This window comes from Macaca thibetana, chromosome 3 (assembly GCF_024542745.1).
Source record: "Macaca thibetana thibetana isolate TM-01 chromosome 3, ASM2454274v1, whole genome shotgun sequence".
In the NCBI taxonomy this organism is placed as follows: Eukaryota; Metazoa; Chordata; class Mammalia; order Primates; family Cercopithecidae; genus Macaca; species Macaca thibetana.
This window is the reverse complement of record NC_065580.1, coordinates 115343871-115367012: the sequence shown is the minus strand read 5'-3', so window position 1 is coordinate 115367012 and position 23142 is coordinate 115343871. Positions and strand designations below refer to the sequence as shown.

At 49.7% G+C, this 23142-nt stretch overlaps 1 protein-coding gene and 3 non-coding genes across 7 annotated transcripts; all 4 read left to right on the top strand.

Annotated features, from left to right (window-relative positions):
• Positions 1 to 629: 629 nt before the first annotated feature.
• TBRG4 (transforming growth factor beta regulator 4) lies at positions 630 to 12386 on the top strand. Of its 4 annotated transcripts, none has more exons than XM_050783408.1 (11): positions 630 to 728; positions 3355 to 3815; positions 6709 to 7032; positions 7757 to 7928; positions 8208 to 8365; positions 9028 to 9138; positions 9976 to 10120; positions 10397 to 10642; positions 10853 to 10964; positions 11113 to 11227; positions 12059 to 12386. In XM_050783408.1, exons 2-11 carry the CDS (start codon positions 3405 to 3407, stop codon positions 12158 to 12160), a joined length of 1896 nt encoding a protein of 631 aa, XP_050639365.1. In that variant the 5' UTR covers positions 630 to 728; positions 3355 to 3404; the 3' UTR covers positions 12161 to 12386. The 4 variants fall into 4 exon arrangements, 3 of the variants coding, with proteins under 3 accessions (XP_050639365.1, XP_050639366.1, XP_050639367.1); XM_050783409.1 differs by having other exon boundaries at positions 659 to 707; positions 3559 to 3815; XM_050783410.1 differs by having other exon boundaries at positions 665 to 728; positions 3559 to 3815.
• LOC126951829 (small nucleolar RNA SNORA5) lies at positions 6372 to 6505 on the top strand. The gene has a single exon (XR_007724677.1). It is a non-coding gene; the product is annotated as a small nucleolar RNA SNORA5 (small nucleolar RNA).
• Positions 7431 to 7566, top strand: LOC126951831 (small nucleolar RNA SNORA5). Its single transcript, XR_007724678.1, has one exon. It is a non-coding gene; the product is annotated as a small nucleolar RNA SNORA5 (small nucleolar RNA).
• On the top strand, positions 7984 to 8117 carry LOC126951828 (small nucleolar RNA SNORA5). The gene has a single exon (XR_007724676.1). It is a non-coding gene; the product is annotated as a small nucleolar RNA SNORA5 (small nucleolar RNA).
• Positions 12387 to 23142: the final 10756 nt, after the last annotated feature.

The following is a 23142-nucleotide window of genomic DNA, read 5'->3' as shown; positions in this document are numbered from 1 at the left end:
TGGAGGCCTGGGATTACAGGCGTGAGCCACCGTGCCCAGCCAAAGTAATTATTAACTCCACAGAAAATAAAAGGCTGTGCAGGAAGTAAAATTAATCAAGTCCATATACAGACCTCGGATACATTTTGTTTGGGCTATCCCGCACTTTATTTTGTAATTAAACACCACTATTTAAAAATCAGGAAAATTGCACATAAAAATCCAGAATTTTAGACGTAAAAAAAAAAAATTGCTAGGTCTAGATAAACTGCCTGCATTTACTCAAGAACAGCTTCAAGTGCAGCTGCAAGTGGGCGCTCTGGAGTTCCCCAGTCTCCACTCACTCGCCCTCCCACACCCCACATGCCTCAGCATTGCCTATCCCACTCCACCAGCCCAGTCTTTCACCGCCCTAGGAGCTCTCCTACGCCTACGCAAGCTGGGAAGGATCGCGGGACAGCATGGACAACAAAGGGTCGTCTCCCGCACTCCGTATGAGGATTAGGTACTGGTCGCGGGGCAACCGAAGCCTTTCTTCCTATCACCTAACGCCCCACTTGAGCACTCAGCAAAGACGGTACCCGCCGAAAAGGTGTGGCCAGAAGCTGGAGACGTGGCTTCCGGACGGGCGGTGCGAGGCTCGCCTCGTTTCCGCCGGCGCTCCGAGTGACGTAGGAAGCGCGCCGCGCACCTCATGGTTCCGGGGACAGTTAGGGCGGCGGATGGAGGTCAGCGGTGGTTCTGACGGCGTAGGTCTTGTGGCACGGGGAGAAGGGGCGGCTGGGCGTGGGTTTCGAGGCGTGGCTGGGAAGGTGTCAGGGGTCCTGGGATGCGGTGAAACTGGGGAGCAGGTTGGGACGCGGTGGGATGCGGTGTGCCTGGCCGTCCGCTCGTTCCGTGCTGGCTTGCCAGTGCGCACGCTTCCTCTCTCATCTAGCTCGCGCGGCCGGGCCTGGAAGACGCCGCCCCTGTTGACCGTCCATGACCCCAGCGAGCCAGTTTTCGTGACTTAGTGCAAGTTGTTTTCTCTCTGCATTTTAGAACTAAAGTTTTGGATTTTTGTTTGCCTAAACCCAAGTCCGGTTCCTGGGCTTCCGTTTACTCCGCTAAACTGCTCTTAGGGCTCTTAAAAAATCGGAAAGGAGGCTGGGCGCGGTGGATCACTTGAGGTCATGGTGAAACCCCGTCTCTACTGAAAATACAAAAATTAGCCAGGTGTGGTGGCGCAGGCCTGTAATCCCAGCTACTTGGGAGGCTGAGGCAGGAGAATCGCTTGAATCCGGGAGGGGGAGGTTGTAGTGAGCCGAGGTCGCGCCATTGCACTCCAGCCTGGGCGACAGAGCGAGACTGCGTCTCGAAAAAAATAAAATAAGTCGGAAAGATTTCTCCACTGTACTTAGGCTCAGAAAGTGGTAGATGTTGCGTTTGGGCAAATACTCCGACTGAGATCGCTCTCTTTTTTTTTTTTTTTTTTTTCTTTAAGTGGAGTTAGACTAAGCTTTTTACAGCTGCAGTAATCCCCTCATGTAAAAATAAATGTGCTGGCCATATACCAAGTTCCAGGAAGTGGAGAAAGTTCAAACGTACATTCTGCTTTGGCAGAAATGAGGCCCGGGTGAACGTTTTAGCTTGCCCTTGTCATGTGTGTTCCCTGGGTCATTTAATCGCTGTAGGGAGCTAGAATAGCTAATAGATTTTTTTTTTTTTTTTTTTTTTTTTTTTTTTGAGACTGAGTCTCGCTCTGTCGCCCAGTCTGCAGTGCAGTGGCGCGATCTGGGCTTACTGTAAGCTCTGCTTTCTGGGTTCACGCCATTCTCCTGCCTCAGCCTCTCGAGTAGCTGGGAGTACAGGTGCCCGCCAGCATGCCCGGCTAATTTTTTTGCATTTGTAGTAGAGACGGGGTTTCACGGTGTTAGCCAGGATGGCCTCGATCTCCTGACCTCATGATCTGCCCGCCTCGGCCTCCCAAAGTGCTGTGATTAGTGATAACAGGCGTGAGCCACCGCCCCCGGCCGATAGAATTGTTAAAAGCACATTGCTGGAGATGGCAACATTGAGTTTGGCCTTGGAAGGATGAGATGTGTTTTAAAGGGCCTGATCGGGGGAGGAGGAGACCCGGGTAACAAGTCCTGTAAGGTGGGGTGGAAGTGCAAGGCCTGTTTAAAATGGGGCCTTGTGTTGTTGGGAGGCAGAAAAAGGGCTAAGACTGAAAAAATCATTCTGGGCCATGTTATGAAGTGCTTCTTCTTATTGGTTCAGAGTTTTTGCTGTTAGAAATTTGGTAGGGGGGAGTTTAGTAGGCTAGTGATGTAATCTACCTTGGTTTCGAGAGGCTCACACCTATGTCTGCAGTGTTAAAATATATCCACAGAGGCTTTGGGAATGTGAATTCTTCCTTTTTTTTTTTTTTTTTTTTGAGATGGAGTCTCACTCTTGTCACCCAGGCTGTAGTGCAGTGGTGTGATTTCGGCTCACTGCAACCTCCATCTCTGAGGTTCAAGCAATTCTTGTGCCTTAGCCTCCCAGGTAGCTGGGATTACAGGCATGCACCATGATGCCCAGCTAATTTTTGTATTTTTAGTAGAGGTGGAGTTTCACCATGTTGGCCAGGCTGGTCTCAAACTCCTGACCTCAAGTGATCCACCCGCCTAGGCCTCCCAAAGTGCTGGGATTACAGGCGTGAGCCACCATGCCTGGCCAAGTCCGTAATTCTTTTTTGAGACGGAGTCTTGCTCTGTCGCCCAGGCTGGAGTGCAGTGGCCAGACCTCAGCTCACTACAAGCTCCGCCTCCCGGGTTTAAGCCATTCTCCTGCCTCAGCCTCCCAAGTAGCTGGGACTACAGGCGCCCGCCACCTCGCCCGGCTAGTTTTTTGTATTTTTTAGTAGAGACACGGTTTCACCGTGTTCACCAGGATGGTCTCGATCTCCCAAAGTGCTGGGATTACAGGCTTGAGCCACCGCGCCCGGCCCAAGTCCGTAATTCTTAATCCTAGTTACCCTTGAAATTTAAAAAAAAAAAAAAAAATGCTGTCTGGGTCCTGTCTGCAGAGATGCCATCATTTAGGAGACCTTGGGCAGGACCTGGGAATCTGAATTGTTGAACCACATCCTAGGTGATTTCAAATTACAAGCAGGATGAAAACCTTCCCACCCAGGCTGTAATGCTCCTGAGTTTTGATATTTGATGGCATTCTGTACTGAAACAAAAATCCTGTGAGATTTTTGCTTCAGAAATACTATTACATGCCTATGGATTGTCAAGAAAGACAGTCTGATTTTACAGATAGGGTGGCTTTGACTCTATTTCATTTGTCAAATTTGTGAGTCAGGAACTGCCCCTGTAGTAGCCCCTTCTCTCTCCTTTTTCTCTTCAGGGTTTGGAATCAGTTGCTAGGAGTCTTGTCTCTCTGCCACCCAGGACGTTATGGCAGCTCACCTGGTAAAGCGATGCACGTGCCTCCTGAGAGAAGCTGCTCGTCAGGCCCCTGTCATGGCTCCAGTTGGCCGACTGAGACTTGCCAGGGTAGCCCATAAGACTCTGACTTCCTCAGCCACCTCACCCATTTCCCACTTCCCAGGTTCATTGGTGGAGCTGGTGGAGAAGGAACAAGCGTTTACTCCCTACATAGAGAACCAGGTGGACCATCTCATCAAGAAGGCCACAAGGCCAGAGGAGCTCCTGGAGCTCCTTGGTGGCAGTCACCACTTGGACAACAATCATGCGGCCCTAGTACTTATCCGGCTCTCTCACTTGCTGTCTGAGAAGCCAAAAGACAAAGCCTTGCTTATACAGGATGCCCGCTTTCAGCAACTTCTCTGTCTGCTCAACAGTCAGGTGGGTGCCGGAGTGTTGTCTGAGAGCATGGACAAGAGAAAAACAGCCAGAAATGCTGGGGTCCACAGCAGCCAGTGCTTACCAAACATAGACAGGGGCCCTGCATGTCTTGTGGTATTTTTCATTTTTTTATAAATTTCAAAGTGTTTTATTGTGCTTTCTCTTTGTTTATCCTTACGAGAGCCCTGTTAGGTAAATATTGCTATGCTTGTCTTACAGACAGACAGCCGAGATGCTTAGTAATAGAAGCATGGGAAGCGAGCCTGGTTCTCAGTTCTTTGGGTGCTTTCCCCCTCACCGTATAGTCTGGACTTGTATTGCTCTCTGCCAGTGTCTGACTGATGGCAAGGCACTGTTCTTGAAGCCAAAGGAGATGCAGCATAACCGATGGAAGGTCCTTGAAACTTGAGACAGACGTGGGCATGATCTAGCCATGTTCAGACCCTCCCTCCGAGGATGACCATGGAGAGAGGCAACAAGACCCATTTGTGTGGCACTGAGCAGGGCAGATTTCAGTCTGCTCACTGTGAGGGACTCCCTTCTTAGAGAGTCTTCCCCGGGGCTCCATGTACAAAAACAGGAGTACAGACTCCTGCTGTGGCTAAGCTGGCCCTAACTCCCTGGTCTGCTTTGCAAGGGAGGTGCTGGGGCACTGAAACCATGTTTCCAGTTGTCAGGTGTAATGAAGAGAAAGGCACTATCCAAGGAAGGAGTTAAGTATGTATATATTTGCATGTGTCGTGTGGACTGGGGTTACAGTACATACTTATTTCTTGCTGGGGATATAATTCATAAAATGAACTTAGTTAGGTCCCGTTGTTATTTGGCTATAATTCTAATTGCTGTTTATTGACTCTTTACTCACATGTGATTTAAGTCTTATGATGCAAGACTGAACATTGTAACAAAATTATAAGGCAAGTATCTGTAATGTAATAACAGCTTTCTTTTCAAAGATTTTCCTGCTGTCCATGAAACCAGAAGGTAGACACCCAGATCTTCTGTAAGATTAGAATTTACTCCAGTACTTTCTCCCTCCTCCCCAGCCCTTCAGACAGCGGCTTCTCTGTTCCCAGGTCACCTCCTTGAAAGTGTGGTTTCTGCTTTCATTCATAAGTGAAGAGACTGAACCTGAGGGTTCAGTGTTGAGAGACTTGGCCCAGGAAAGGACGGAGCCACACTTGTTTTACCATCTGCTCTCTTCTGCGAGGATGGAGTCAGGGCCAAAGGGCTCTAGAGCCACCCATGTTGACAGTCTGGGCCCTGTGGAAACAGTACCTGAATAGCAGTCACCCTCTTCAGAAACAAAGCAGGCTCCAGCAGAGAGGGTGGGCCATGGTGCAGGTTCGGATCCAGAACTATATAGAAATAAGTTCACCTTTGTTTACCTGTGCAGCGGGGCTGATGGTTCTCATGGGATGTTGGTGTCTCATAGGGGTACACAAAGAGAATGATGCCCGGCATTTAGTAAGAACCTGTTCAGAGGTGCTGCTGGTAGCAGCAGCAGCTTGGTCATCCCCAGGAGGCCTCTGCATTTGGGTGCTTAGTGATACCAGGGGTCTTTTTACCCATATGTCAAAGGCTCTCCTGCAAACCTTTGTGCCCAGGGTGCTCCTCCTCTTGCAGGCAGTTGAGAGTCTGGTGTGCTTGGGTGCCACATCCCTGGAGGATAAAGATGGTGGTTCACTGCCTAATGCTCTGCAGGGATTCCTGCTTATTGCAGCAGTTGCATTCCTAAGAAACTTCACATTGCCAGAAACTGTGAGGTTAGTTTGTTAGAGAACAGTTTAGGGATTGGAGCTTCTCTGACTCAAAAACAAATTATTTTACTGGAGAAAAACCAGTGTTTTTTGTTTTCTTTATTTTTGTTTTGTTTTGTTTGAGACAGAGTCTCACTCTGTCACCCAGGCTGGAGTGCAGTGGCACAGTCTCAGCTCACTACAGCCTCCATCTTCCAGGTTCAAGTGATCTTCCCACCTCAGCCTCCTGAGTAGCTGGGACTACAGGCGTGTGCCACCACACTTGGTTAATTTTTGTATTTTTAGTAGGCACAGGGTTTCACCATGTTGACTAGGCTGATCTCAAATTCCTGACCTCAGGTGATCTGCCTGGCCCAAGTTTTTAATACCTAAAACTTTTCATGTCATTGCAAGTAAAAGTCATGAATGATAACAAAACTGATCTTAGCAAGCCTAAGTGCCACCTTCTCTACCATCAGGTCACATCCATCAGGCTCAACTTTTTCTCTGACCTCTTGTATTGACTTGACAGCTTTACTTGCAGCTCAAGTCTGTGTGCCCACCACCCAGAGCTGTAGCCAGGACCATGTAAAAGAGTGTGGTCTCTCTTTAATCAACTACATTATGTCAAAGCTTCATTGGGGAAACTTGGAGAATTTCCCTTGCCACTCATAGTTCTTGCTTGCAAGCAATTGCAAATGACCTCAGCCACCTTGAGCAGAAATGTGCTATTTATTGTAACCTAGAGGATCAGGCTCAGAGGTGTACCCTCGGATCTGGCCGGTGCCTGAGGGGAGCTCCTGCTCTGCTGGTACTTGGCAGCCATGTCAAATTCAGTGCCTGCCCTGCCCATGGTAGCCACTGGCCCAGAAGGCTGCCACAGAAACACTGTGACTCATGGGCCCTGTTCCTGTGTCCCAGGCTCAGGGATAAATTTGGTTACAGACACCAGGCGTCTAGGCCTCGAGGCTGAGCAAGGCTGCGAGGAGCAGCAAGGCACCCTGGCCCTGTTACAACAGAGTAGGGAACTGATACTGTCTTCTCTGAAGAGTTGTAGTAAATGCACGTGAAACAAGGTTCAGAGAGGGGGCCTCCAGCTCACACACAGGACTGACAGTGCCACATTACTTCTCCTGTGTCCTTTCTCTGCCTAGATAAACTTGGTCTGGCATGGTACCCTCTCGAGGTTGCTGCGGAGCCTCTATGCTCTGGGCCTCCCCAGGACCTCCAAGGAGCTGCAGTCAGTGGAGCAGGAGGTCCGCTGGCGCATGCGGAAGCTCAAGTACAAGCACCTGGCCTTCCTGGCAGACTCCTGTGCCACCCTCTCACAGGAACAGCACTCCCAGGAGCTGCTGACTGAGCTTCTCATGCACCTGGAAAGGCGCTGGACAGAAATTGAAGATGGCCGCACATTAGTGACCATCATGATGAAAGTGGGACACCTCTCAGAGCCACTGATGAACCGCCTGGAAGACAAGGTACTGGGCCTGAAAGCAGGTGGCACCCAGCCTGCCTCCCCTCGGCTTTGGACTTGTTCTTTGGGTGACAGTTGTCTGCAGAGGGGTGCATTGTGTGCACTGGGATCAGAGCCCCGGGAGCTTCTGTCTGGAGCCTCAGGCATCACATGGGGTAGGACCGGAGGGCTCGGAGCTGCAACAGGTGATTGCCCTGTGGCTGCATTCATCAAGCACCACTTGCTCCTCCCAACACAGGCACTTCCCTGATTGCACCTTTATCTTTCCCCCAAACCCCGTCACAGCACAGTCTTGAGAAGAGGGCATGGCAGGCAGCTCCTAAAGTAACACAGGTACTGCCCAGGCCTGGCTTCTGGCTAGAATTCTCCTGGAGATGTGGTAACCCCTATCAGCTGTAGCCCTGCAGTCAAGTCAAATTCAGTGCCCGTTCCTGTCATAGCGGGGGCTGGCCCAGATGGCTGCCACAGCAAGCTCCACAGCTCATGGGCCCTGGGTCGCCTATCCTGGGACCTGGGGATAGTTTGGCTGTGGACACTACTCCAGGTCCAGGGGTTCCCTGGGGTGGATGAGGAGGCAGGCCCTGCACAGTGGTCCTGTGTTTAGTCAGCTCAGGCCCAGTTGCTGTCTCACAGGGGCTGCACTGGATGGGACCATGGGACCCCTGCCCCCAGCTCGTCCCTGCCGCCCCAGGCCATTGAGCTGACCTCTGCGCGGCTGTGGTTGACAGTGCCTGGAGTTGGTGGAGCAGTTTGGCCCCGATGAGCTGCGGAAGGTGCTGGTGACACTGGCAGCTCAGAGCCGGCGGTCCGTGCCCTTGCTGCGGGCCATCTCCTACCACCTGGTGCAGAAGCCGTTCTCTCTGACGAAAAGTGTGCTCTTGGACCTGGCCTACGCCTATGGTGAGCCCTTTGGACAGAACAGTGGAGAGAGGGGAGCTCTGGCCCTGCAGATACCTGCAGCCATGTCAAATTCAGTGCCTGTCCTATGCATGGTAGGCACTGGCCCAGAAGGCTGCCACAGAAACACTGTGACTCATGGGCCCTGTTCCTGGGTCCCAGGCTCAGGGATAAATTTGGTTACAGACATCAAGCAGCGAGACCTCGAGGCTGAGGTGGGGTGAGGCTGGTGGGATTGCTGACCCTCCGCAGCTAAACCCTGTGATCTGCTCTGTCCCGAAGGCAAACTTGGCTTTCACCAGACCCAGGTGTCCCAGCGCCTGGCTGCCGACCTGCTGTCCCTCATGCCCAGCCTGACTTCTGGTGAGGTGGCCCGCTGTGCCAAGTCCTTCGCCTTACTCAAGTGGCTCAACCTGCCACTGTATGAGGCCTTTGCCCAGGTGAGCCAGGGCCTGGCCCCAACTCAGAGAAGCTGGCTTCCTGGCCATCTGCTGGGAACCATTGCCTTAGTCGGGAAAGCAAAGCCAGTCTGAAAATGCCCACTTGTGGGGGCAAATACATACTTCTTGCATTTTGGCTTATATTGAAAGGGCTGCTATTCAGTTCTCAAAAAAGTGTTTGAGAACTGTTTCCTCTGTTCTTTCACTGACCATCGTAAGTGCTTCCATCCGTTTTGGGGTAGCTGTAGCAGGTAGCAGCATGGCTGGTGAGGCTGAGAATCCACTCAGAACTGTCTCCTGATCACTGATCTCCTCCCCCCCCCGCCAAAGTGGAACTGTACAGAAAGATGACACCTGCATTTTCGTTTATGTGTGACCAGTCTAAACTAAGTTTACTGGTTGGAGAATATTTCTAAAGCCCTTACTGAAAAGAAGCAGTTTCTAAGTGTCCCAAGCCTCTGTGGGTAGTTGCTGCCAGGCGAAGGAGGATCTGGGCCTGTGTAAGTCCTTCTCTGTGCCCAGCAGAGCTCATGGGCCCCAGATGGAGGGTCCTCCCGTTGCTGCTGGCCATGCAGGCTCCCCTCAGACTCAGAGCTGGGCAGGAGGACAGCGTGCTGGGCAGAGAGCTTATTCTGTCCATCTGCTATTTCTGACCTATCCAGCACGTCCTGAACAGAGCGCAGGACATCACCGTGCCTCACCTATGCAGCGTACTTCTGGCTTTTGCGCGTCTGAACTTCCATCCAGACCAAGAGGATGAGTTTTTCAGCCTGGTACGGCCTCTGGGCTCCCACTGCTTGACGTTTACCCTCCCCTGCAGCTAATGTTCATGAACTGTCCTCCCAAGATCAGCTCGGGCTGGGCGGAGGGGGAGGGGCCGCTATGTGTGGCATGAGGGGGCGGGGGAGCTGGCTGGAGCCAGGCATCCTAGGGATCACTGAGAACAAACATGAAATCCTGCTGTCTCGCTGACTGCCCTGCCAGGCAGCGCTGGGGGGTCCTGCCTCTGGTGCTCCTTTTAATGCCCTGTTGATGCTCAGAAGCTCCAGTGGGCCTTCATGCTATGTGCCCCAGCTCAGGATAGGAGGGGGAGCCTTGTTTATGAAGACTTCAGGACAGCCACAGAGGCCAGCAGGCCACATGTGACCCCAGGCTCCCTAGGATTCCATCAGGGGTTTGCCTGGTACAGTCCTGAGAACAACCAGCCAGGGGCTGGGAGCGCTTCACCTCTTGGATGTTCTCGTCTCTCAGAGGAGCAGAGATTCCTCCTCCCTTTTCCCAGGTACTCACTTGGAGACATTATGGGAGAAGGGATTTTGTTCCCTGCCGGTAGGTTGGTTGTAGTAAACCTAATCAAATGCCAGCATTCAGCAGCACTCTTCCTGCTGTCCAGAGTGATCTTGGGGCATGAGGAAGATTCCTCGTACCTTCAAGCCCAGGATTGCTCCAGACCTCACCAAGGGCCAGGGTTCTGCCTCTTGTTCCCCAGTAGCCTCCTCTGGCCTCATCCCAACCGGGCCAAGACCACATCTTGGACTGTGACTCACCCATGGCTATTTGCAGCCCCTTAGGAGAGCCTGCTTTCCCCACCACACCCTATCCTTAACCAGGTACATGAGAAGCTGGGGTCAGAGCTGCCAGGCCTGGAGCCAGCCCTGCAGGTAGACCTGGTGTGGGCCTTGTGTGTGCTGCAGCAGGCACGGGAAGCAGAGCTGCAAGCCGTCCTCCACCCTGAATTTCACATCCAATTTCTAGGTGAGCCCCTTACCCCTAGTACTACTGGAACTGGGGAACTGCCTGGTCTTGTCTGCCTAGTGCCATGTGAGGATTTGGGGCAGATGGAGGCCAGGGCTGTCACTCCCCGTTGCTCTCCATCCCCTCCCTGTGGGTGGCCAGCAGACTATAACTCTGCTGCCTCCTGACCCAGAGAACTGGGCTGGGACTGGGTGTAGGGGTGCTACTGCCCTCTCATCCAGGGTCTCCCCATCTCTGGCCCCTAGACCCACCTCCCTTTTTCTGCTTGTTCCCTAGGGGGCAAGTCTCAGAAGGATCAGAACACCTTCCAGAAGCTGCTCCACATCAACGCCACTGCCATGCTAGAGCACCCCGAGTACTCAGGTCCCCTTCTGCCAGCCTCGGCTGTGGCCCCTAGGCCCTCAGCCCTTGACAGGAAGGTGACCCCCCTGCAAAAGGAGCTGCAGGAGACACTGAAGGGGCTGCTGGGGAGCGCCGACAGGGGCAGCCTCGAGGTGGCCACGCAGTATGGCTGGGTGCTGGGTGAGGGCTCCCCCTGGTTGGCACAGGGCCTGGCACTGCCTGAGTCTAACAGGACTCTTCTAACCCACCCCCTCTGCAGTAAGAACTGACCTAGGGAGCTGTAGGGTGTCAACCTGGGCTCCCCACAATCCCATCTTTGTTCATCCTTCCTGTGGGGGGGTTTCTGAGGGATGTCCCCCAACATGTTCTCATCCCACACTTCTGCCCCAGATGCTGAGGTGCTGCTGGACAGTGACGGCCAGTTTCTGCCCGTAAGGGACTTTGTGGCACCTCATCTTGCCCAGCCAACTGGGAGCCAGCCACCACCTGCAGGGGCTAAGAGGTAGGTGGCCAGGGACCTGTTGGCCATGGCCCCAGTAGAGGCCATGGGGGCACCATGGATGTTGGACTGCATATTCTTTGCTTTCCCTCTTTGCCCTCTGAGGGGCTGGGAGACTGGAAGCATGCCAGCTACCCCTTCTTCCTTCCAGGCTAGCTTTCCTGCGGTGGGAGTTCCCCAACTTCAGCACCCGAAGTAAGGACTTGTTGGGTCGCTTTGTTCTGGCCCGGCGACACATACTGGCTGCAGGCTTCCTGATAGTGGACGTGAGTACCTCTTGGGCAGGTGGTCACTACACAGGGAGAATCCCCAACCCCCACTAGAGAGGGGATCAGGTGGAACTGAGCCAGCAGGTATAGACACATGCCCTGCCTGTGGCCCCAGGCCTCTCCCAGGAGCTCAGGGAAGGAGTTTACTGTGGATCCTAGGTGCTCCAGCCTCCCCTCTAACCTTCCTAGCATCTCACCCCGTGGGTGAACCCAAAAAGGCAACCAAGCCTGCTCATTCAGCTTAAGAGATGGGCAGGGTAGGGCCCATTCACAGATGAGCAGCTCGAAGCCCAGGAGGCTGCACAGCTGTTGGGGCTCTGAGTGCAGCGGCTCTGCCCCCTTGGTCAGAGCCTGTTGTCAGGAAAAGTAGGACCAGTGGGACTGGCAGGAGCAGAAAGATGCAGGTGCTGGGCCTGACTCTGGGTTCACGCCTGGGAGACCTTAGCTAAGATCAAAGGGGGCCACCTTCCCTGGAAAGCGCCAGTGAATGAATATGTGGCTTCATGAGCCACACAAGCATTCTGTTTTCTTCTTTGGGTTGTTGCAAGATTTTTAACTGTTTAAAATGTAGAAGCCCTTCTTGGGCCTCCGAGTAGTGTGCAGACCTCTCCAGCACTGACAGTGCTAGCGCCTCTGCCCGCCCGCACCACCTGCAGTTCATGGGCTCTGCCTTGAAGACTTGGAGGCCAAGGGGCAGGTGTGCAGAGCTGTTGGTCACCAGAGGTGTTGGGTGAGGGGTCAGTGTGAGGACAACAGGCAAGCAGGCAGAGCCACTGGCTGGAAGGGATCTCCTTGCCCATGTGACCTGTCTCCCCTGCCTCCTTCTAGGTCCCATTCTATGAGTGGCTGGAACTCAAGTCTGAATGGCAGAAAGGCGCCTACCTCAAGGACAAGATGCGCAAAGCAGTGGCTGAGGAGCTGGCCAAGTGACTTGTGTCAGCAGCGTGGGCCGCATGCCTCTCTGCTGGAAGTCTAGCCGTGGGTGGGCAAGAAGGGTCACCCTTGAGGACAAACCTCCGTGCAGGACCTTGGCCAGAGTGGGGAGGGTGGCCAGCTGCTCTGAGGGACAGAGCATCCTCTTGTGTGTAATAAATCTTTTAATTTTGGTGTTAGACCCCTGGGGCCTTCCCAGGCCTTGTCACCCTCTGCACTCTCAGCACTTGTCTGTCTGCTTTGGGGAGCAGGGCATGGTTCTCCAGAATCTGCCCTGTGCACTCCCCTGCCATGCCCAGCCCAAGAGGGCTGCTTTCGGGACAGACCTGGGTTGTCACCTGCCTGTTTCTCTCAGCTTCTTCCTTTCATGTGTGCATATTCACATGTGCCGGCCTCTTGCGTAGGGGTCTCAGCCCCAGAAGACAGGTGGAGGCCTAGAATTCTGAACCTCCAGGGCAGAGGAGCTTCCCAGGGAAGCTGATTGGAGGTTCAGTGCATGGCTGGGGGTTCTGATGGAGCTGTGGCTACTGAACCACAGCCATCCTGCGAGGCTTTCTCACATCAGTTGTCTCACACTTAGCTGAGTGAAAGGCACCCTGACAGCATGTGGTGACAGGCGCGATGTGAGGGTTGGGTGAGCACTTGGAAGGTGCTGGCTCTGGGAGAGGAGAAGATCCCACTTGGCTGACACCGTGGCACCAAGAGCCAGATTCCATCGTTGTCTTCACCACCCTGACCAGAGCCCTGTGCTGTCATCTAGGAACTGGCTGCCCAAACAGGGTCTTGGTGGCCTCCCCGCTGCTGCGGGGGTTACCAGATGCTGGGAGGCAACAAGCTTTCTACCTTCCAGCCTCTCTTCAGAGACACCCATTGGCAGAACCTAACTAAATAGCAGTCAGGGAACTGGGTTGCCTCCAGCCATACAGAATGGAGAGCGGGACAGTGGGGTGGAGCTGAGAGTGGAGAGGCCCACCGCCCCCAGCACTCCAGGCTCCCCACCCTAAGCTGTTTCCCCAAAAAGAACAAGTCTAGTCACTGCTCTGATGGTTGGCCACTCACCCAAGCATTGGGGTAGTTTCTGCTGGCTTTACTGGGCACCATCAGGCACAGGTGACCACGGTCCTTGTTTGCACGAGTTTTAGGGTTACCACGGGAGTGGTCCCTCACACAGTGGGAGGGGAAAGAGCTGCCAGAGATGATTTCTGAAGCAAGGAAGAGCATCTCAAAGTGGAGACAGCCAGGACAAATGCCCAGGGTGTGGCATCAACTTAGTGCTTAGAGTGGGATGCACAGAGTCTGCAGGGCTGAGACCAAGGAGCTGAAGGAGCCAGTTCAGGAGGGCCTGGTGTGCATCTAACCAAGGAAATAAAAGCTCATCCTTGGAGCCCCTGACTTTCATTTTGAGATAATCACAGGTTCCTGTGCAGTTGTAAGAATCTGTGATTTGCTCAATGGCAGAGTAGGATGCAAGGTCACACCCCAATACTGACATGAGCACAGGTCAAGCAGAGAGCATCTCCTAAGGGCCCTCACATTGCGCTTTATACTCACGACCTCCTCGTCCTTCACCACCAGCAACCACAAGTCTTTGGTCATTCTAAGAGTGTCAGGGAATCACAGGATGTGACTTCTGGAATTGTATTTCTTGACTTGGCACAATTCTCTGAAAATTTGAAGTCTTAAATTGCATGTATCAGTAGTTTATGTCTTTTTCTTGGTGTTGCATCTGTTTTGTGCTTTATTCCGTGATGTGGCTGTAACAACCATTTGCTCCCTTAACCCTGGGGAGACATCCTGGTTGTTTCCGGGTTTGGGATATTACTGATAAAGTAACCAGAAAATCTATGTCTAGGTTTTTCTGTAAGTTTTCATTTCTCTGGGATAAAGATTCCCAGGAGTGTAACTGCCAGGTCAGATGGAATGTGTTTCTCTAAAAAACTACCATCTTTTCATCTCTTTCTGATAAGTTGTTGATAAGTACACATTTATTTCCCATCTCTGGTGAAATGTCTTCTCGTGTCTTTTGCCTGTGTTGTACTTGCATTTGCTTTTTTATCAGTCTTGAGAGGACTTTGTAAGACTTACATTGAGATATTTTTGTTTGTTTTTGCCTCTAGATGTCAGTTTCTCCGGAACCATTTGTTGAAAGGCTATCCTCTCCTGTTGACTTTTGCATTTTTGTAAAGTCAGTTGGGCATATTTGTGTGGGTCTGTTTCTGCATTTTCGGTTCTGTACTGTTAATCTATGTTATCTGTCTGCCAATATCGCATTCTTGATTACCGTAGCTGTAAAGCAGGCTTATTGGGTGGCGTGATGGGTTCTCCTACTTTATTTTTAAGAATTGTTTTAGCTATTCTAGTTCCTTTGCCAATCCATGTAAATTTTTGAAAAAGCTCGTCTATGTAAAAACAAAACACGAAAGTCTTACTGAGGGTTTGATAGGAATTACATTAAACCTGTAGATCAGTTTGGGGAGACATGACATCTTTACTGTGTGGAATCTTCCAGTTGAAACAATAGCCATCTCTATCCAAGGGTTCAACCAACCCCAGAGTGCAAAAGCAAAAAATAATACAAGAATGCAAATTTAAATAACAGCATAGCTTTTATACCATGTTAGGTATTTTCAGTAGCCCAGAGATGGTTTAAAGTTCACAGGAGGATGTGCAGATTATATGGACATGCCCTGCTGTTTTCTATTAGGAACTGGAGCATGTGTGGATGGATACCAAGGGATGACTAGATATTTATTTAGGCCTTTGCTTTTATCAATGTTTTGTAGTTTGGGTTTTTTGTTTGTTTGTTTTGTTTTGTGACAGAGTTTGCCCAGGCTGGAGTGCAATGGCACGGTCTCGGATCACTGCAACCTCCACCTCCTGGGTTCAAGTGATTGTCATGCCACAGCCTCCTGAGTAGCTGGGATTACAGGCACCTGCCACCATGCCTGGCTAATTTTTGTGTTTTTAGTAGAGATGGGGTTTCACCATATTGGCCAGGCTGGTCTCGAACTCCTGCCCTCAGGTGATCTGCTCGCCTCAGCCTCCCCAAGTGCTGGGATTACAGGCATGAGCCACCACACCCAGCCTGTAGTTTTTGTTTTGTATTACATAAGTCGGCCATGTGTGGTGGGATCACGCCTGTAATCCCGGCACTTAGGGAAGCCTAAAGGTGGACGAATCAGCTGAGGCCAGGAGTTCAAGACCAACGTGGCCAACATTGTGAAACCCCATCTCTACTAAAAATATAAAAATTAGCCAGGCGTGATGGCGGGCACCTGTAATCTCAGCTACTCAGGAGGCTGAGGCAGGAGAATCACTTGAACCCAGGGAGGTGAAGGTTGCAGTGAGCCAAGATTGCACCACTGCACTCCAGCCTGGGTGACAGAGCAAGACTCTATCTCAGAAAATAAATATGTGTGTGTGTGTGTGTGTGTGTGTATATATGTATGTATGTATGTGTATATATGTGTGTGTATATATATGTATACACACACATACCCCTAAGTCATGATTTTGGAGCAATTATAAGTGGTATAGTGTGCTTAATTTTGGCATTCACACGTTGATTGTTAGCATATAGAAATGGGATTGATTTTGTGTGATCTTGCTAAACTTTATGCATTTTTTAAATTCCTTTGGATTTCCTATGTAGATATTTATGTCCTGAAAACAGGAATATTTTTATCTCATCCTTTCAAATCAATATGCTTTTTATTTTGTTATTTACAAACCACTTTATTAAAACATAATTCACATGCCATACGCTTCACCCATTTAAAATGTATGATTCGGCTGGGTGTGGTGGCTCATGTCTGTAATCCCAGCACTTTGGAGACCAAGGCAGGCAGATCATGAGGTCAGGAGTTCGACACCAGCCTGACCAACATGGTGAAACACCATCTCTACTAAAAGTACAAAAAATTAGCCAGGCGTCGTGTGTGCCTGTAATTCTAGCTACTCGGGAGGATGAGGCAGGAGAATCGCTTGAACCCAGGAGGTGGAGGTTGCAGTGAGCCAAGATCATGCCACTGCACTCCAGCCTGGGCAACAGAGTGAGACTCTTGTCTCAAAAAAAAAGAAAAAGAAAAGGAAATACAAGAAAAGAACTTTACGTAGTTCATGGTTCTGGAGGCTGGGAAGTCCAAGAGCATGGCATCAGCATCTGGTGAGGGTCATCCTATAGCAGAAGGCATCACACAGTGAGATAGCATGCACAAGAGAGAGAAAATGAGGCCAAACATTCTTTTATCAGGGGCTCACCCTTCAGAATCTAAACCATCCCATGTTAACAGCATTAATGATAGCCAAAAACTCATGGTCTAAATGCCTCTTGAAGGTGTCCTACCTCTTAATATTGTTGCAGTGCAGTTAAATTTCAACATGAGTTTAAGAGGGCATATTCAAACCATAGCATGGTGTGAAGTGTCAACTTTGTTTTGCATGTGGCTATCCATTTGTCCCAGCACCATTTGTTGAAAAGACTGTTCTTTCCCCGTATCCCTTTGAATGGTCTTGACACCCTTGTCAAAAATAAGTTGACCATAGATGTGTGGGTCTGCTTCTGGGCTCTCAGTTCTATTCCATTTATGTTTCTATCTATCCTTCTGCAAGTAGCACACTATCTCTTGATTGTTGTTGCTTTGTAGTAAGTACTGAAATTGGGAGGTGGTTTTTGTTTTCAAGATTGTTTGGCTGCTCTAGGTCCCTTGCAATTCTATGTGATTTTTAGAATTAACTCATCCATTTCCACAATGAAGTTAGTTGGGAGTCTGGTAGGGATTGGGTTGGATCTTTAGATCTTGGGGATTGTTACCATGTTAATGTTAAGTCTTCTGACCCATGAACATGGGATACTTTCATATTTATTTAGATATTCCTTAATTCTTTCAACGTTGTTTTGGAGTTTCCAGAGTATTAGTTTTGAACTACTTTTGTTAAATTTATTCCTGAGTATGTTATTCTTTTTAATGCCAGTTTGAATCAAATTGTTTATTTTTTTTAGTTTTAGAAACGGCCTTGCTGTGTTGGCCAGGGTGGCCTCAAACCCCTGGGCTCAGGCAATCTTTCTGCCTCAGCCACCCAAGTAGCTGGGACTATGGGTGTGCACCATCATGCCTGGCTCCTGGAATTTTCATAATCTCAGTGTTGGATTTTCATTGCAAGTTTACAGAAAAACAATTGATTTTTTTTTTTTTTTTTTTTTTTTTTTTTTTTGAGACGGAGTCTCGCTCTGTCACCCAGGCTGGAGTGCAGTGGCTGGATCTCAGCTCACTGCAGCCTCCGCCTCCCGGGTTCACGCCATTCTCCTGCCTCAGCCTCCCGAGTAGCTGGGACTACAGGCGCCCGCCACCTCGCCTGGCTAGTTTTTTGTATTTTTTAGTAGAGACGGGGTTTCACCGTGTTAGCCAGGATGGTCTCGATCTCCTGACCTTGTGATCCGCCCGCCTCGGCCTCCCAAAGTGCTGGGATTACAGGCTTGAGCCACCGCGCCCGGCCAACAATTGATTTTTATATATGGATTTTGCATCCTGCAACCTTGCTGAACTATTATAATGTGTCTGTGGGTCTATTTTCTTTTTCTTTTTTTGAGATGGAGTCTTGCTCTGTTGCCCAGGCTGGAGTGCAGTAGCATGATGTCGGCTCACTGCAACCTCCACCTCCTGGGTTCAAGCAGTTCTCCCTACCTCAGCCTCCTGAGTGGATGGGATTACAGGCACCTGCCACCACGCTTGGCTAGTTTTTGTATTTTTCAGTAGAGACAGGGTTTCACCATGTTGGCCAGGCTGGTCTTGAATTCCTGACCTCAGGTGATCCACCCACCTCGGCTTCCCAAAATGCTGGGATTACAGGCATGTGGGTCTATTTTCATGTATTCTTTTTTAGTTCATTGAACTTTCTGGATGTGTAGATTATTGTTCTTCAGTAAATTTGAGAAGTTTTCAGTCATTACTATTTCATATATTTTTCTTTCTCCTTTTTCTTTTCTCTCCTTTTGGTTTTCCCATTATGTGTATGTGGGTGTGCTTAACAGTGTTCACATTCTCTGGAGTTTCTGTTCATTTTTCCTTTTTTTCTGTTATTCAGTTTGTATAATCTCTATCAATCTCTAATCTCTATCAAGTTCACTAATTCTTTCTTCGCCCACTGAAATCTACTGTTCAGCCCTCTTGTGAATTTTTTCTTTCAGGTATTTTACTTTTCAACTCCATAATTTGCATTTTTAAAAAATTTATATCCAGCCTGGGCAACATGGTGAGACCTCGTCTCTACAAAAAAAATTTAAAAATTAGCTGGGTGTGGTGGCCCATACCTCAACTACTCAGGAGGCTGAAGTGGGAAGATCACCTGAGCCCCAGAGGTGGAGGCTGCAATGAGCCATGATCACGCCACAGCACTCCGGGGCAACAGAGTGAGAGCCTGTCTCAAAAAAAATTTTTTTAATTAAAAAAATAATTTATATCTCTTTGCTAATATTCTCTATTTGATGGAATATCATCATATATCTTCCATTACTTCTTTAATCATGCTTTCCCTTATTCTATGAACATATTTGTAGTGGTTATTCTGAAATATTTTTCTGTTAAAATCTGTTGCTTACACAGGCAGGTTCTGTTCCTGCATTTTTTTTTTTTTTCTGGTATACTAGTCATACTTTCATTTCTTTGCTAATTTTTTGTTGGAAAGTGGACATTTTAATAACATTAAATAATTGAACCGCACCCAATAGCAACTCTGGGTACAGGTCCAAACCCCCTCCCTTCTGGAGCTTGTATTGCTGTTTGCTTGTTTATTTGCTTAGTGACTAGCTGGATTATTTTGGTGAAGCCTTTACCTCTCCCCTACAATGTTCTGCCTCTGATGGTCCTCTTCAGGGAGGTGCAGCTATGTGTATGCCCACAGTCACCCTGGAATGACAGTGGTTCTGGTAAGGCTGTCCTACTCTCTTTTCCTAATCATGCCCAGCTGTTAAACTCCACTAATTGCCACTCCTAAACTTCACTGTTTGCTCTATTGTTTTCGATAATACTCTGGGCACAAATTCCTCTGCAAACTAATCCAAATTGTGGCCTCTTAGATAGAACAGTTTCAGAGGCCAGTGTTTTATATATTCTTTAATCCCAGTAGGGCTCCACCCAGCTGTTTTTTTTTTTTTTTTTTTTTTTTTTGAGACGGAGTCTTGCTCTGTCACCCAGGCTGGAGTGCAGTGGCCTGATCTCAGCTCACTGCAAGCTCCGCCTCCCGGGTTCACGCCATTCTCCTGCCTCAGCCTCCCGAGTAGCTGGGACTACAGGCGCCTGCCACCTCGCCCGGCTAAGTTTTTGTATTTTTAGTAGAGACGGGGTTTCACTGTGTTAGCCAGGATGGTCTCGATCTCCTGACCTCGTGATCCGCCCGTCTCGGCCTCCCAAAGTGCTGGGATTACAGGCTTGAGCCACCGCGCCCGGCCGCAGCTGTCTTATTACCCCATTTTCTCCTGCAAACTAGCCAACCTCCAACCTAGGCTGTATCTTCATTAGATCCATGAATCTCCTTCCAGTTGCTTTTCACCATAATGTCTACTGCTGTTGAGAATACCCTTGGGTTTAAACTTCCTTGTATTCCCTTGCAAGTAAGGTCAGTTCCTATGGGAAGTGATCATGGGCTGTTTTACAACCTGCCTTTCCCCTCCAGGCAAAATCTCTTAGCTCAGTGGCAAACTTCTGAGTCACACTCCCACTCTAGGAGCTGAGCAGTCAGTGGAAGGGAGGCAGCAGCCACTCCTGGCATGGAACTGTCACCTCATAAGCCGTGAGAAGGGCTATCAGGACCCCGGTATTCTCAGCATGTCACACCCAAAGTATAGTCCACTTTCCACAAGTAGGGGCTAAGTGGAAGAAGGGAGTCCCACCTCGACCAGACTCACTCAGGACTTACTTCCACAACAGGCAGCTGGGAGAGGGATGAGATACACTGAAGTATTCCCTCTTCCCAGGAAAAAAGCCCTCTGGCTGGGAGATGGAAGAAGAGAATCCTGTGTTCTTGGCAACACCAATCTGGTGTGGAGTCCACCTCCCTTTGCTGGACTGAGTTGTCTTGATTCAATACCACACACTTGCCTTTCTTACTAAATTCTCATAGATTTTCTTGAATAGGTGTTTCTTTTTTTTTTTTTTTTTTTTTAACGGAGTCTCACTCCATCACCCAGGCTGGAGTGCAGTGGCAGGATCTCGGCTCACTGCACCCAACCTCCGCCTCCGGGGTTCAAGCAATTCTCCTGCCTCAGCCTCCCTAGTAGGTAGGATTACAGGCATGCACCATCATACCCAACTAATTTTTCTATTTTTTTTTTTTTTTTTTAGTAGAGATGGGGTTTCACCATGTTGGCCAGGCTGGTCTTGAACTCCTGATCTCAAGTGATCCATCCACCTTGGTCTCCCAAAATGCTGGGATTACAGGCATTAGCCACCACACCCGGCCTTGAATAGATGTTTCTTCATTTGCTGTTTGCCCTTCAGACCATTTCCAGAAGCTTTAATTTGTTCTCTCTTTCATTTTTATTTTATTGGGCGCTTTCTTTTTCTTTTTTCTTTTTTTTTTTTTCTGAGACAGAGTCTCACTCTGTCACTAGGCTGGAGTTCAGTGGCGCAATCTCGGCTCACTGCAACCGCCACCTCCCAGGTTCAAGTGATTCTCCTGCCTCAGCCTCCTGAGTAGCTAGGACTATAGGCATGTGCCACCATGCCCACCTAATTTTTGTATTTTCAGTAGAAACGGTTTCACCATGTTGGCCAGGATGGTCTTGATTTCTTGATCTCATGATCCGCCCCCCTCGGCCTCCCAAAGTGCTGGGATTACGGGCGTGAGTCACCCCGCCCTGCTTGTTGACCTTTCAACTCAGCTTTATTTATTTATTTTTTTGAGATGGAGTCTCGCTCTGTCGTCCAGGCTGGAGTGCAGTGGCCGGATCTCAGCTCACTGCAAGCCCCACCTCCCGGGTTCACGCCATTCTCCGGCCTCAGCCTCCCGAGTAGCTGGGACTGCAGGCGCCTGTCACCTCGCCCGGCTAGTTTTTTGCATTTTTTTTTTATTTAGTAGAGACGGGGTTTCACTGTGTTAGCCAGGATGGTCTCGATCTCCTGACCTCGTGATCCGCCCGTCTCGGCCTCCCAAAGTGCTGGGATTACAGGCTTGAGCCACCGCGCCCGGCCAGCTTTATTTTTTTTAAATAATTTTTACCAGGCTGAGCGTGGTGGCTCACACCTGTAATCCCAACACTTTGGGAGGCCAAGGTGGGTGGATCACGAGGTCAGGAGTTCAAGACCAGCCTGGCCAACATGGTGAAACCCCGTCTCTACTTAAAACACAAAAATTAGCTGGGTGTGGTGGGACCTGTAGTCGCAGCTACTCGGGAGGCTGAGGCAGTAGGATTGCTTGAACCTGGAAGATGGAGGTTGCAGTGAGCCGAGATCGTGCCACTATACTACAGACTGGGTGAAAAAGCAAGACTCTATCTCAAAAAAATAAAAATTAAAATTAATAACAATAATTTTTACCAGTTTCTCTGGGGAGCTGCTCAGCAGAACTCCCCATGCTTTCATTCTGGAAGTGAATCTGCCTTTTATTTCTTCTTGCTTAATTGCAAGGGTTAGAAATTCCAATAATATATTGAAATGAGTGGTGAGTACAGACACCCTTGCCTTGTTCCCAATCTTAAAAAGCATTCAATCTTTCACCATTAAGTATGATGTTAGCTATATAAGTTTTTTGTATAAGATCTTTATCAAGTTTATTTTTAACTTGCTGAAAGTGTGTGTGGTTTTTTTAATCATGAAGGATGGTTGTTGTGTCAAACACATTTTCTGTGTCAACTGATACCATAATTTTTCTTCTTTAGCCTGTTGGTGTTGTGGATTATTGTTGATTGATTTTCAACTGTCAAACCAGCCTTGCATACCTGGAATAAATTCCACTTGGTCATGGTGTATATTTTTTTATACATCGTTATATTTGATTTGCCAATATTGAGAATTTTTGTGCCTGAATTCATGAGAGATACTGGTCTGCAGTTTTTGTTTTGGAGGTCTTGGGGGGTATTGACACTTTGTTAGTTTTGACATCAGGATATTTCTTGCCTTATAAAATGAGTTAGGAAGTGTCCCCTTCTCTTTTGTTTTCTGAAAGAGATTGTTTAAAGTTGATGTTAATTCTAATGGTGTGGTGTGTCTGGTTCCTGGGGTACAGCAGGGAGAGATGCCCAGCAGGCAGCCAGGTATGTAGCACTGAGCCTTGAGGCAGGTCTGGGGGAGTCAGAGGGCAGCCCCTGGCTTAATTAGCTCAAAGTTAGAACCCACAGAAGACTGAGGATTTTGAAACCTCCCTCCCTGTCTGTGACAATGGCTACTCTGATTCCCCCCACCCCAATCAGGGGTGATGACAATGCCTCATTCATCTGTCTCCCTGGTGCCTGGCACGGGGGGCGGGGGGTGCTCAGTGAATCTGGGTGGCGCAGTAGCCTGTGTGAAAGCAAGAGGCATTTCAGGAAATTCATGAGGCGGACTTCTTCCTGGGAGGTGTGGCAGAGGGTGCTGCCAGGAATAGAGGGAAACACTTTCTTCCCTTTTCCTTCTACTGCCTAGGGAAGTGTGGGGGTGGAGGGGAGGTGAAGGGACAGATCAACGAGTTGCCAAGAGACCTGGAGACCGACCCATCCGGGCTGCCTTCCCTGGTGCGCTCTCGCCGGCTCCATCCCTGGTTGCCATGGAGACAGGAGGCGGTTGCCACGGAGACCGACGACTGCCAGGACCAGCCAATCACTCCGGAGCTGCAGCTCCAGGGCTCACCTTTTGGCTGGAAGCATCGGGCTGGGCGGGGCCCCCTTCCTCCCCAGGCCCTGCACCTTCTGCTTGGTCAGCGCAGCCACCGCCGCCCAAAGCGCTCCGAGCATTCCAGGATCCCAACCACCTCCCCAATCTCCCACAACCAGGGTTCTGGGGGCGTCC